This window comes from Myotis daubentonii, chromosome 2, assembly GCF_963259705.1.
Source record: "Myotis daubentonii chromosome 2, mMyoDau2.1, whole genome shotgun sequence".
Lineage (NCBI taxonomy): Eukaryota > Metazoa > Chordata > Mammalia > Chiroptera > Vespertilionidae > Myotis > Myotis daubentonii.
This window is the reverse complement of record NC_081841.1, coordinates 123518835-123533388: the sequence shown is the minus strand read 5'-3', so window position 1 is coordinate 123533388 and position 14554 is coordinate 123518835. Positions and strand designations below refer to the sequence as shown.

At 40.6% G+C, this 14554-nt stretch overlaps 1 protein-coding gene across 11 annotated transcripts in view; it reads left to right on the top strand.

The window, feature by feature from the left end:
• Window positions 1-14554, top strand: part of PDS5B (PDS5 cohesin associated factor B) — a 270172-nt gene that overhangs the window by 131710 nt on the left and 123908 nt on the right. For all 11 annotated transcript variants that reach the window (XM_059684439.1, XM_059684448.1, XM_059684441.1 and 8 more), the window contains 3 exons: window positions 5299-5444; window positions 10656-10807; window positions 11931-12044. In XM_059684439.1, the coding sequence (XP_059540422.1) occupies window positions 5299-5444; window positions 10656-10807; window positions 11931-12044 (412 nt within the window). The remainder of the gene's footprint in view (window positions 1-5298; window positions 5445-10655; window positions 10808-11930; window positions 12045-14554) is intronic.

Below are 14554 nucleotides of genomic sequence, written 5' to 3'. Positions count from 1 at the left end.
TTTTAAAAACTTTATACTAACGTTTACTACATTTGTATCTGCCCTTTTTGTACAGTATTTGCTCACACTTGCGTCTTAATTTTTAGTACTTCCTTCTGAGTTTCTTCTGGTAAAATCACAAAGTTTAACTTTTTGTAATATTTTTAACAGTAGGTTGTTGCTTTCACATTTTGTTGAATTCTTGTCAGTAGGTATTTATCAGTTTCATTTTGTTTCGGGTTGGGGGTAGAGGGAGGAAGAAATAGATTGTATTCCTCCTTGGAACCCTCTGTCTGCCTACTCACATCTGAATGTGGACTGCTTGCTCTGTGAGCTATTTTACAGCATTGATCATAAGAGAGTTCATTCTTCCTCCCTCTTTTTCGTGCCCCCTCTCCTTCCCATTCTTCCCTTCCTTGTGCTTGCAGGCTGTGTAAGTACATCTGTGCATCTCTCTATCTTCCTTTTGTATCCTTCCTCCTATTTTCACATCGATGTTCCTTTCACTGTGGCATCCTCTTTTTGTGTTATGTATGCAGTATTCTCTGAGAAAACTAATCAGTGTTTTGGGGAAGTTTTCTTTATCCTACAAAATGTCTGTTCAGCTAACTTTTTATTTCCTTTTTCTCTATTTTCCATGTTAGAGGCTTTCCTTAAGTGCTTGACAATCCATGGCTATTTGCTCATAATTAAAGAGTGGGAGCTAAATTAAAAGCTGATTAGAAAGCCCTGAATATATGACTCTGACCTTTTTTCTAGGGCAGCGGTTCTCAACCTGTGGGTCGTGACCCCTTTGGGGGTCGAATGACCCTTTCACAGGGGTCGCCTAAGACCACCGGATAACACATATATAATTACATACTGTTTTTGTGATTAATCACTGTGCTTTAATTATGTTCAATTTGTAACAATGAAAATATATCCTGCATATCAGATATTTACATTATGATTCATAACAGTTGCAAAATTACAGTTATGAAGTAGCAACGAAAATAATTTTATGGTTGGGGCTCACCACAACATGAGGAACTGTATTAAAGGGTTGCAGCATTAGGAAGGTTGAGAACCACTGCTTTAGGGTGAATTCGATGGATTGTGTCTTGATAATGCCTCTTGAACTAGTCAGATCCCCCAGAGAAGAGTATCCTATCAAGAGTTTAAAAGTCTAGTTGCTAGTGTCTGAGACTTTTATTCTTTTTTTTCTTTTGATGGATATCTGGGTTGTTATGGTTTGGGATTGTTATGACTGAGATCACTGTGAGTATTCTTGTACAAGTATTTCTGTGGAAGTATGTTTTTACTTCTTTTTGGAACCACTTAGGAGTATAATTGCTGGTCATAAAGTAAATACATATTTAACTTTATAAGAAACACTATTTTCCACTTACACCAGAAATGTTTGACAGTTCTAGTAAAGCGTCTTTGCTGACATTTTGTTTTATCGGTATTTTTTTATTTCAGCTGTTCTCATAGGTCTTGTTCTTTTGTGGTTTTAATTTGCCTTTTTCTATTTAGTGATGAGATTGACCATCATTTTTATGTACATCTTGATATACTATTTTCTTTTATGAATTGGCTGTTTAAAATTTAAACCTATCTTTTTTAAAATTGACTTGTTATTTTTTTTGTTGATTTGTAGTAATTCTGTAGGTATTCTGGATTTTTTTAAATATAAAAAAATTTAAGCAGTTTTTTCAATAGTCAGAACTTTAAAGCAAAGTTTATGATTGGCTAAATAATAGGTAGATGTTTTGATTAAAAATATTTTTATTGATTTCAGAGAGGAATGGAGAGAGAGAGAAATATCAGTGATGAGAGAGAATCATTGATTTGCTGCCTCCTGCTTGTCTCCTACCAGTGATCAAGCCTGCAACCCAGGCATGCGCCCTGACCAGAATAGAACTGAGATCTCTGGTTCATAGGTCAACACTCAAGGCACACTGGCCGGGCAGTATTTTGCTTTTTTAGAAGCTATTTTAAAAATATTTTAGCTGTGAATTATTTCATCAATAATTGTTTTAGTCCCTAGGTTATTTTGAAGATTTTTGTTGACTTAAGAAACATCCAAATTTGTAGAGAATTTTTATAAGAGTTTATTTGAGCCGAATTGACAATATAATGAGGGATCAAGATCTCAGATGCTCCTGAGAATAACAGTTTTGTACTTTCTTTTATTCATTTAAAATTAAGAAGGGAATGTAAGGAAGATTATATGAAGGTGTGAGGAAGCAATTCAGGAATTGGATTACAGGATAGTTAAGATTATGTGCTTTCTTGAGGGTTAATAAAGGGTGTCCCAAAATTCACGCAAGAAGTAATTCTGATAGAAAACACAGGTTTATAATTAAAAATTGTAAATTTTTTATTGATTCATAAAGTATACAGTATAGGGTTATGAATGGAATAGCATATTGGGTAAACTGGATTATCATGTCCTGATAGCGAGCACCATTAACTGTTATTGCCTGAGCAGCCACATTTTCGAAGAAGAATGGTCCGATGATGCCTCCAGCCCAAAATCCGCACCAAACAGTGACACGTTGTGGATGCATTTGTTTCTCAACAATCACTCGTGGATTTTCTGAACCCCAAATGCGTCAATTTTGTCAGTTAACCAAGCCATCAAGATGAAAATGAGCCTCATCGAAATTCAGCCACATTTATGCAAAACGGTCATGGAAAATTTCAACAAAAGAGTGCGTATGTGCCAGCAAAGCTGTGGAGGCCATTTACCTGATATGCTATTCCATACATAACCTTATACTGTATACTTTATAAATCAATAAAAAAAATTACAATTTTTAATTATAAACCTGTGTTTTCTATCAAAATTATTTCTTGCGTGCATTTTGGGACACCCTTTATTTCAAAGGTGTGCTAACCTAGGTGCACAAAAATAATACACAGGGTTGGCATAAAACATTTCATTAAAGAAGTTATAGGCCTGTAGAATGATTGCCCACCATGACCTGCACAGTTAGAAATTTATGATCAGATTACTCTGTGAGGTTACTTTTCATAGAACCTTCTTTTTGTATTCCACATTTCGCTGTACAATTGTCCGTGGGGATTGGTTCCAGGGATTGGTTCCAAGACTCTCTTACTCCCACCCTGTAGATACCAAAATCTGAGGAGGCTCAAGACCCTTAAATACAGTGGTATAGACATATAAACATTCTACCTTATACTTTGTTTTTATTTTATCTTTATTGTTGAGAGTATTACAGGTTTGCCCCATCCTTCCCCCATTGCCCACCTCCATCAGTTCCTGTCCTGCCTTATACTTGAAATTTCCTCTAGATTATGTATAATACCTAATACAATGTAAATTCTTTGTAAGCAGTTATTAAGTTGTTAGCTATTGTTTAGGGAATAATGACAGGGGAAAAAAACTTGTACATGTTCAGTACAGATACAGCCATTGTAGGCCTAACTACATAGTGCACATCAACAATGTTACATTCCCACCCTCCAGTTATTTTCTGTTGGTGGTTGGCTGAATCTACAGATGTGGAACCAGTATATAGAGAGGACCTACTATATATAGTTTGAATTTTTAATGAAACATTTTTATTTTATTATTTTCTAGTGTTCAGTCTCTGGGCACATTTTAATTTTTGTAGTTGGCTAAGAACTGAAAAATGAGGGTTCTAACCTCTCTGCATATTTTCAACCACTCATATTTTCAGCTACAGTATTCATCTCTGTCTTGCTCATAGCTTGGCGCTTTGAATTTCAAAATGTTTTGAGGGTTCTTCTATCCTGGAATTGAGCTTGTCTATTGTTTTCTTCACCTTTTGGATTTTATTATTTTCCTCTTTCCTCTGGCACTTACCAATCATCCATCTGTCAAAATTTTGTTGGAAATCTCTTTTGCTATGATCTCTTCATTTGTTACTTGTCCCATTTAAAGACATTTTCTTAGGGCTTCAGGAGTGAGCTAAGATAAATGTGTGTGTACACATTTATCTTATTTTTTTCAACAGTGTTTTGCGAGATTCATGTTTGTATCTTCAGCCAAGTCTGAGGGACATAGCCATATTGTGAAGAGTACTACTTTTTCATACCAAGTAACTATTGAGAATTTCTTTTTTTCTCCTGTTTTCTTTTTTACTACACAGTAAATATAAGTTAATAGTTCTTGTGTGAATTATTGTTTTTGGGAAATTGGGATGCATCTCAAAATTGATGGTTATTGCATTTTTCTTTTTTGATGGTACCTAAAATAGTATGTATTGCATTCAAAACAAGTACAATGAAAAATAAAACTCTATATTTATCTTGGTGGGGAAATTGAGATATGCTAAAAATAACTTTCTTTGCTGAGTTAGGTAAAATAACCTTTCCATTTCTTCAATTTCTTTAGCAGCATATGGTCTTCCTCATTTTTTTGAATAGTTTCTATTAGTAGAGAATACTCAATGTGGACAGGCTTAAGACCTGAACATTGGTTTTTATGAGTGTTTACATTATAAGTATTTGTTACATAATTATTTTATAGAGAAGTAAATTCATTCACAATCATAGCACTATTTGTTGTGTATAGGCCTGGCAGTATTTATTATTCCAAACCTAAATAATGAAATTTTATCTTACTGGTCTTATTATAAAAAAGCTGAATATTTTATTTTTAAAATTTATATTCAATTGTGTGACTTCTTCCTTCAACCTACTATATGATTACTGAAGATTGTTAAAATTTTTCTTTCATCATTCTCAGTGCAAGATCTGAACTCCTATGCACTCATAATTTTTAAATGTTTTATTTCTTCTGTCTTCCCTTTGGCCTTTCTTAGTTCAGTTAAATGGAATTGCCTATGGTATTTCCTGTAGTCCTGTTTCTTGATGACCATATCTCAATTTTATACTCTTAATAACCTCACTGAAAGTTTCCCTTGTTAAGGAATAGAAATTTGAGCACACTTTCCTTTCCTAGTAGAACTACTTGACTTGAATGTTTTCACTATTAAATAAAAAAACGAAGGTGAAATTTTTAATGTTGGTATACTTTGTGGTTTATTTATATAGTTGCTTTGTTTAATGAGGTTAGGAACTCTATGATCATCTACTCTGCACTGCAAATGGGGAAGGGATTTACTACTCAGTTGCATGTAAACTTTGTTTTGACTCAAGGGCTGACCTTCCTTTTTACTTTCCTTCCTCCCTTCCTCCCTCACTGCTCCCAGTTTACTTGAAACATTGAACTTTTTACTTAGGTTTTGTTTTTGTTGTGGTTTGCTTTTAAAGATCTTACACAAGTTTTAAAGACATTTCAATTGTTAAAGTTGAATTTCAATCAATAAAAACTTTATCTTTCAGAGTATCTTAAAGTGAGGTCACATGACCCCGAGGAAGCTATTAGACATGATGTTATTGTGTCTATAGTTACAGCTGCTAAAAAGGATATTCTTCTGGTCAATGATCACCTACTTAATTTTGTCAGAGAAAGAACTTTAGACAAACGGGTAAGTAGGAGTAATAATTATTATAGTTTGTCATTTTGAATACTTAAAGTTTCATAGTATTTTATTTGAAAATATTGAGATTTAAATGTAATTAGCCCTTTTGGGGGGATAAGCATTTTAATATTTAAAATAGTGTTTATGAAAGGATTTATTTTTTGTTACATTAAATTTTACTAGTTTTTCTTTGTAAGATTACTAGAGGCCTGGTGCACGAAATTTGTACATGTGGTGGGGGGTGGGGGGGGGTTCCCCCCCCTCAGCCCAGCCTTTACCCTTTCCAATCTGGGACCCCTCGGAGGATGTCAGACATCCCTCTCACAATCTGGGACTACTGGCTCCTAACTGCTCGCTTGCCTGCCTGATTGCTCATAAATGCCCCCCTTGGCAGCCATATCACCCCTAACCGCCTCTGCCTGCCAGCCTGATCGCCCCTCATTGCCCCCCTCCCCTTGCCAGCCTGGTTGCTCCCAACTACCCCCCCCCCCCACCAGCCTGGTTGGCACCCCCTCCAGTCCCCCCTCCTCCCCCCCCCCGCTGGCCTGGTTGCCTCTTACTGCTCCCCCCCCCCCCCCCCGCCAGTGTGGTCGCCCCCAATTGCCCCCCCTGGTGGCCTGGTCGCCCCACGCAGCCTGCTCTTTGGTCGTACCTCTGGTTGTTTCGGTCATGCTGGCCTCTGGTTTTTTATATATTAGGATTCTCATTCTAAAAGTGGGATGGCTTTCAGTGATAAGTAGTCACATATTCAGCTTGTGTACTAGTTTTAATAAGTGACATATATAAAGGGCCTTTGAGACAGCTTCTCTCATATAGTTGGCTCTCTTTTGTTTTTTTCCTTTCATATGGGTATTTGGTTCTTACTCCTCTTGCTGGTTGTTTCCTCCTTTCCATGGAATAGAAAAAGAAAAGATATCTTCAGTTTGGCAGAACTAAACTTGGCATGCTTCTAGCCTATGTCCTGTGACCCCAACCTTCCTCCTTTTTTTAAAATCCTCTCCCAAGGATATGTTTTTATTGACTTTATTTCTTTATTTGAGAGGGAGACATTTATCCATTGCCTCCCATATTCTCCATGACTGGTGTGTGTGTGTGTGTGTGTGTGTGTGTGTGTGTGTGTGTGTGTGTTGGGGTGTGTGAATCAAACCCACAACCTTTTTCAGTGTACGGGATGATGCTCCAACCAACTGAGTCACCTGGGCAGGGCCAAACCTTCCTTTTTAAAAAAAATATATTTTTTTTAGAGAGGAAGCAGGGGAAGAGAGAGAGAAAGAAACATCAATGGTGAGAGAATTATTGATCAGCTGTCTCCTGCATGCCCCCTACTGGGGATCGAGCCTACAACCCAGGCATGTGCCCTTGACTGGAATAAAACCCGGGACCCTTCAGTCCACAGGCTGAGGCTCTATCCACTGAGCAAAACCAACCAGGGCCAAACCTTCCTTTTTGAGTGAGCATCCCCTAGCTCCACTCATTAATCAGTGGCTTCTGAAAAGAACCTTGCCTTGTTATGTTTGTGTAAACTATCTATACTAATAGAGTAATATGCTAATTAGACAGGATAGACTGGACGTCCTTCCGGACAAAGCCATGGTGGCGGGGGCCAAGGCAGAGGCGGTTAGGGGCAATCAGGCTTGCAGGGGAGAGCACTTAGGGGTCTCAGGCAGGCAGGCAGAGGTAGGGGTGATCAGGCTGGCAGAGGAGAGCAGTTAGGGATGATCAGGCCAGCAGGGGAGCACTTAAGGGCAGCAGGCAGGCAGAGGGGTTGGGGTGATCAGGCAGGCAGGTGAATGGTTAGGAGCCAGTGGTCCCGGATTGCAAGAGGGATGCCCGACTGCCTGTTGAGACAGGGATCGGGTCTAAACCAGCAGTCGGACATCCCCCGAGTGGTCCCAGATTGGAGAGGGTGCAGTTCGGGCTGAGGAGACCCCCCCCCACACCCCCGCACGAATTTCGTGCACCGGGCCTCAAATATCTTAATAGTTGCTTATAAGACTGATTATGCTATCTCCATAATTTAATTCTCTTTGATAATGCTTGTTGTGGTAGATGGGCAGGAATTAATTTCATGGTTTTCCCTCCAAATGTATGGGTATTCAGAACAACTTATTTAAACTGATTAATTTAGACTTGTCTTCATTGACTATTTTATTGGGGTATCCAATCTAATAAAAGAGAAACATGGTAATTGGCTTACGACCGCTACCCTTCCCACTGGCTAATCAGCGAGATATGCAAATTAACTGCCAGCCAAGATGGCGGCCGGCAGCCAGGCAGCTTGAAACTAACATGAGGCTTGCATGCTTCAGTGATGGAGGACTCCAACGTTCCCCGCCTGCCTTGCCGGCCTCTGAGCTTGCAGTTTAAAAAACATTGTAACAAATATAGAAGTTAAACCAAACCCCAGTAACCTGCTTTCAGCGAGCCCGGGATCTCAAGGTGGAGTTATACATTGTTTCGATTATAGAACCGAAACAAACCAGATACATTCTTTCAGCAGCAGAGGCCTCAGAGCTGGAGCCAGAGATAAAGCTGGCCCAGAATAAAAAAAAGAAAAAGAAAAAAAGGAGCAGTTGGGAGCTTCAGTCGGCCTGAAAACAGCCCTCAGCCCCTCACCCAGACTGGCCAGGCACCTCAGTGGGGACCCCCACCCTGAAGAGTGTGTGACCAGCTGCAAACAGCCATCATCCCCTCACCCAGGCTGGCCAGGCACCCCAGTGGGGACCCCCACCCTGAAGGGTGTGTGACCAGCTGCAAACAGCCATCATCCCCTCACCCAGGCTGGCCAGGCACCCCAGTGGGGACCCCCAACCTGATCCAGGACACCCTTCAGGGCAAACCAGTCGGCCCCACCCATGCACCAGGCCTCTATCCTATATAGTAAAAGGGTAATATGCCTCCCAGCACCGGGATCAGCAGAGCCAAGAGGCCTCCCGGCACCGGGATCAGCGTGACAGGGGGTAGCGCCCAAACCCCCTGATCGCCCTGCGGCTCTGTGTGTGACAGGGGGTGGGGCCACAACCTCCCTATCTGCCCTGCTCTGTTCGTGACAGGGGAAGGCACCCCAACCTCCTGATCAGCCCTGTTCTGTGCCTGATACGGGGAGCTCCCCAACCCCCTGATCGCCCTGCGGCTCTGTGCATGACAAGTGGTGGCGCCACAACCTCCCCATCGACCCTGCCTTGAGTGTGACGGGGCGGTGCCCCAACCCCCCAATAGGCCCTACCCTGAGCATGACTGAGGGTGGCATCGCAACCTCCCGATCTGCCCTGCTCTGTGCATGACAGGGGAAGGCGCCCCAACTCCCCAATCGGCCCTGCTCTGAGCCCGACCAGGGGCTGCACCTAGGGATTGTGCCTGCCCTCTTCCACCCGGGAGCAGGCCTAAGCCAGCAGGTCGTTCTCTCCCGAGGGGTCCCAGACTGCGAGAGGGCATAGGCTTGGCTGAGGGACCCACCCCTACCTTTCGAGTGCACAAATTTTTGTGCACCGGGTCTCTAGTTCAACAATAAGGAGATTTGCATCATGGTAGGAAAACAGCCTTCTAAGTGACTTGGTATTTGAGGTGTGTGTTTTGGGATCATAATTCATTTATACTTTTGATGATCCTGTTTTGTTCATTTTAGGGTTGCTTAGTTCATTCATATGAACATTGAATACCAAAACGTAATTGAATATATTTATGTTTTTGGTAGTATTAGAATATATTCTATCTTTAAGGAGGAGTTTGGAGAATTTGATAGAGGTAGAGATAAGGGAATTAGTGATAAAGTTTTTACAAACAAATTGAATTTATTTTATGAGTAAGACTTCTGCAGTCTTATTTTAATGTTTATGTGGTAGATGGTAAGGCCTATTCTTAATCTACTGTAATTAATTTAAATAAAATGGGAAGAATATTGCTATGAATGAGAGTCTGCAAAGGATAAATGAATAATCTGTGCAGATTAATGAAGTTCTAATCATTACTAACATCCCACTGATTATAGTGTTGTGTTGACATAAAATTAAAGAATAAGCTTATTCTATAATAATTAAACAGTGTGAAACATACTATAGCCAATTGTATTTATTTTAAAAAACTCGAGGTCTGGTGCACGAAATTCGTGCATAGGGGCGGCAGGGTCCCTCAGCCTGGTCTGCACCCTCTCGCAATCCGGGACCCCTTGGGGGATGTCTGACTGCCGTTTAGGCCCGGTCCTGTCTGATTGCCCCTAACCACTCGCTTGCCTGCCTGATCACCCCTAACTGCTTGCGTGCCTGCCTGATCTCCCCTAACAGCTTGTCTGCCTGCCTGAACGCCCCTAATCCCTTGCTTGCCTGCCTGTTCACTCCTAACCATTTGCCTGCCTGCCTGATTGCCCCTAACTGCCTCGGCCCCTGCCGCCATGGCTTCTTCAGGAAGGACATCCGGAAGGTGGTTCTGCTGTCCCTTCTAATTAGCATGTTATGCTTTTATTATTATAGATAGTTGAATACAGTCCTCTTACACTTGAATATAATTCCCAGATATATAAAATGAAGCACTGATGTGTCTTTACATTTAGCATTTGATAAAGCCAATATTATATGTGTATCTTTAATATAAGTATGCTTAATGTACTAGCATACTTATATTTAAGGTATCTGGAAAAAATGATAAGGGGTAAGTTATAATTTGTCCAGTCATCTCTTTCTTTGCCTTTTAAAACTTGGTAGTATACTTTCAAGCATACTTTATGTCAGTGGTTCTTAACCTTCCTAATGCTGCAACCCTTTAATACAGTTCCTCATGTTGTGGTGACCCCCAATTTCATTGTTACAAATTGAACATAATTAAAGCATAGTGATTAATCACAAAAACAATATGTAATTATATATGTGTTTTCCGATGGTCTTAGGCGACCCCTGTGAAAGGGTCGTTCGACCCCCAAGTTGAGAAGTGCTGCTTTATGTAGATTGTGATTAGCTTTTGCTTTTACATTTAGATGATGGGTTTAAGACACTAAAGCATTAAAACTTTTTATGCATGTTGATATATCTGTACTTTCTATAGTAGGTATATTGAAATGATAGTTTGTGTTTTTTCATCTGCTTATTATAAATTTATATCCAGTAACTTCGGTTTGATGAAAATAAATTGTATAAAATACACTAGAAACTAGAAACCTAGAATTCTGAATTAATATAATGAAAGCATTTTTATATTATAAGTAAACACCTTTGTTTTTATTTTAAGTGGAGAGTGCGCAAAGAAGCCATGATGGGACTTGCCCAGATTTATAAGAAATATGCTTTGCAATCAGCAGCTGGAAAAGATGCTGCAAAACAGATTTCATGGATCAAAGACAAATTGTTACATATATATTATCAAAATAGTATTGATGATCGGTAAGTTAAGGGTACAATATATGTAAAATTTTTGGTTGTTATATAACTGTTGATCTGTTGTTTTAGGCAGAATTATTTTCTTTATCATTTTAAACTCCCTCCTCAGTTTTAACAGCAAATTAAAGGTACTTTAAATTGCCTGTGTGCATCATATGTACCAGCTGGTGGGTCGGAGACCATCTGTACGGTTGGTCATCTAGCCTTTTATAGATAAAGATTTTGTTTCTTAAATAGTTGTATTATACGGATCACAATTATTTTTTTCAAATTAAATATAAATGAAAATAAATCCTTTGGGTTATAGACATTTTAAAAAAAAATTCCTACTCAGATAAAAAACAGTTTATAAGTATATATAAAAACATATCTGAATATAATCTTTGTATTTTTCTGTTCCAGTGTAAGTACAGATTTTTGTATGTATCCAAACTGAATAGTTAGTAGAATCTGCATATCTTAGGCTAACATTATATAAAAAATCCCATAGTACTATTTTATAAATTGAAGTTTATAGACTTGGAGTGCACAGCCATTAGTGTATGAGGATTTGCATTATGATTTGATAGCACTTTTTGTACTTTTAACCAGGTCTTTTTTCATCATAATCACTAGAAAATTCAAAGAATTTTTAAAAAATTTCTTTATAACTAAGTGATGTTTAGAAGGACCTGGTGTAGTTTTTTCTAATCCTTTATTATTTAGATAAGGAAATTGAGTTCTTGATATATAACTTGCGTGGGCTTATGCAAAAGTAGTTATCTTAGTTGCTAGAACATCCAGCTAAAATCTTTTTTGGCCCTTATTGTATCTTTTTTAAAATTATATTTTACATTCAACATTATTTTGTATTGGTTTCAGGTGTGCAGTGTAGTGGTTAGACAGTCATATACTTTACAGAGTAGTGCTCTGCTATTTCAGATACCCACCTGGCATCACCCTAGTCATTACATATTTTTAATTGATTCCTATTTTTACATAAATTTTTTTTTTTTGGAACTCTCATCTCAACTTAGAATGGAGAAATTTCTTTTATATGTGTTCCTTATGTGTTTTGAAATTTTATGTACAAATTTAATACATTTTAAAAAATCAAGACAATGCCTTCTCTTATGTTCTTTCGTAGATTGCTTGTTGAACGGATCTTTGCTCAATACATGGTTCCCCATAATTTGGAAACTACAGAACGGATGAAGTGCTTATATTACTTGTATGCCACACTGGATTTAAATGCTGTGAAGTATGTTTCAGATGCCAAATCATTCTTTTCATCTTTTATAATATACTGGATTTTGGGGGTTGGGGGGGAATAACAATAGTATTTTTAAATGTTAACAATTTCTGTAATATAAACCTAAACATTGTTTAAATGCTCAGAAATAAAACATGCAGCTATTTTTCTCAGTACTACTATTGACATAAGATTAACAAGGATTTTTGTAAGTAATTAAAAAATAGAGCTGGTTGTCATGGACTCTTTTAGGATTTGATTTTTCTCTGTTCAATTTTTCATATTATTGTCTTGAGAAATATTGATGTACCTTCTTTTTGGTTCTTTGTGTCTGTTTTGTTTTTTTGTTTTATTTTTTTTCTTAAGGCATTAGAAAGCTCCACACTATGAAAATACTACATTCTTTTTTTCACCTGATGCTGATCTGCATTATGGTATAGAACAGTAGAGTACATATTTTTGTGCTGCATAACCTCAACATAGTGTTATAGTTTGGCATGAGGGAAAGCACAAACAAATTTTTATAACTACATTTTATTCAGAAAAATATTTTTGGGTGTCTTTGTAGGGAATTGGCATTTTGGACTTGGAAGATATATTGCTAATTGAATCATACTGAAGGTTAGGAAATTGAGTCGAGGTTTTAGAAAATGTAGTTCCTTAGCATTCTCTAACAATGCAGTTACAATTCTTGCGGTATAAATCTTCAGAAATTAGAAGTCTGAGGAATTGTATATAATTTTCATTCCTACTGATATTTAATGGGACTTGACTTCACTTTCCTCATAGAAATTACTGTATGTGCCATTTATATTTTTCATAGAAATGCTGGGAAAAAGGTGGTGGAGTGAAGAAGTGTACATTTCTTGATACCTGCTATATTTTAGGCACAGGAATGTGTATTATCTAGGACTGCTTTTGGGTTACAATGGCAGAATTGAATAGTTTCAACAGAGATTGTTTTGCCTACAAAGCTTAAAAAATATCTGACCTTTTATAGAAAAAGCTTGCTAACCCCTAATATAAGTGATAATTTTCTTATTTTATACTAGAGGCCTTGGTCTGGCCTGTGGGGATCAGGCCAGAATCAGCTCTCTGACATCCCCCGAGGGCTCCCGGATTGCGAGAGAGCACAGGCAAGGCAGAGGGACCCCACCGGTGCACAATCAGGGCCGGGGAGGGACCGCGGAAGGGCTCTAGGGTGTGTCCAGCCTGTCTCACCTAGTCCTGTCTCACCCATTCCCCAACCAGACCCCAGCGACAAGCTAACCTACCGGTCAGAGCATCTGTCCCCTGGTGGTTAGTGCGCGTCATAGCGGCCTGGTGAATGGTCAGAGGGACAATTAGCATATTAGGCTTTTATATACATAGACCAGAGGCCTGGTGCACGAAATTCATGCATGGGGGTGGGGATTGTGGGGGCTCCTAGGCCTGTCCTGCGCCCTTCCACAATCTGAGACCCCTTGGGTAGGGTCCCTAGGCCTGGCCGGCTATCAGGGCCTATAAGGGCTTTCCTTCTCCCAGCTGCTGGCAGCTGGCCCTGCCCCCGCTGCTGTCACTGCTTTCCATCTGTGCAGTGCTACCCCTAGCCCCCACCACTGGTCACCTCCTGCGGGCGACAGGCATGGATTGCAATAACTTGACTGGCCTGGGCCTCCCTCTGCAGGGTGATCAATTGCAGAGCCCTAAGATCGATTGCCCCACAGAGGGAGGCCCCACCCACTCACCGCAGTGCCACTGGTCAGGTAGCCTGGGCCTCCCTCTTTGAGGCGATTGATCATGGGGCTCTGTGATCAATCACCACCCACAGTGAGGCCCTGCCCACCCTACAGGGGCTCCGTGATTGATCGCAATTCAGAGGGCGGCCTGGGCCTCCCTCTGTGAGGCGATCACGGGGTAATTGTGGGGCCCCCTGACTCCTGACCAATCACATTGCACCTGTCTTGGCTGGCCTAGCACCAGTGCGTGTCATAGTGTAATCCAGAAGGTCACCCTGACGGTCATTCTGCTGTTCAGTCGACTTGCATATTATGCTTTTATTATTATAGACTAGAGGCCCGGTGCACAAAAATTTGTGCACTTGTGGGGGAGGGGGGTCCCTCAGCCCGGCCTGTGCCCTCTCGCAGTCTGGGACCCCTCGGGAGATGACCTGCTGGATTAGGCCTGCTCCAGGGTGGCAGAGGGCAGGCCCAATCCCTAGGTGCAGCCCCTGGTCTGGCTCAGAGCAGGGCCGATTGGGGAGTTGGGGCGCCTTCCCCTGTCATGCACAGAGCAGGGCAGATTGGGAGGTTGCGATGCCACCCTCAGTCACGCTCAGGGTAGGGCCGATTGGGGTGTTGGGGCACTCCCCCCTCACACTCAAGGCAGGGTCGATGGGGAGGTTGCGGCGCCACCCCCTGTCACGCACAGAGCAGGGCCCATCAGGGGGTTGAGGAGCTCCCCCCTGTCACTCACAGAGCAGGGCCGATCAGGGGGTTGGGGAGCTCCCCCCGTCACTCACAGAGCAGGGCCCATCAGGG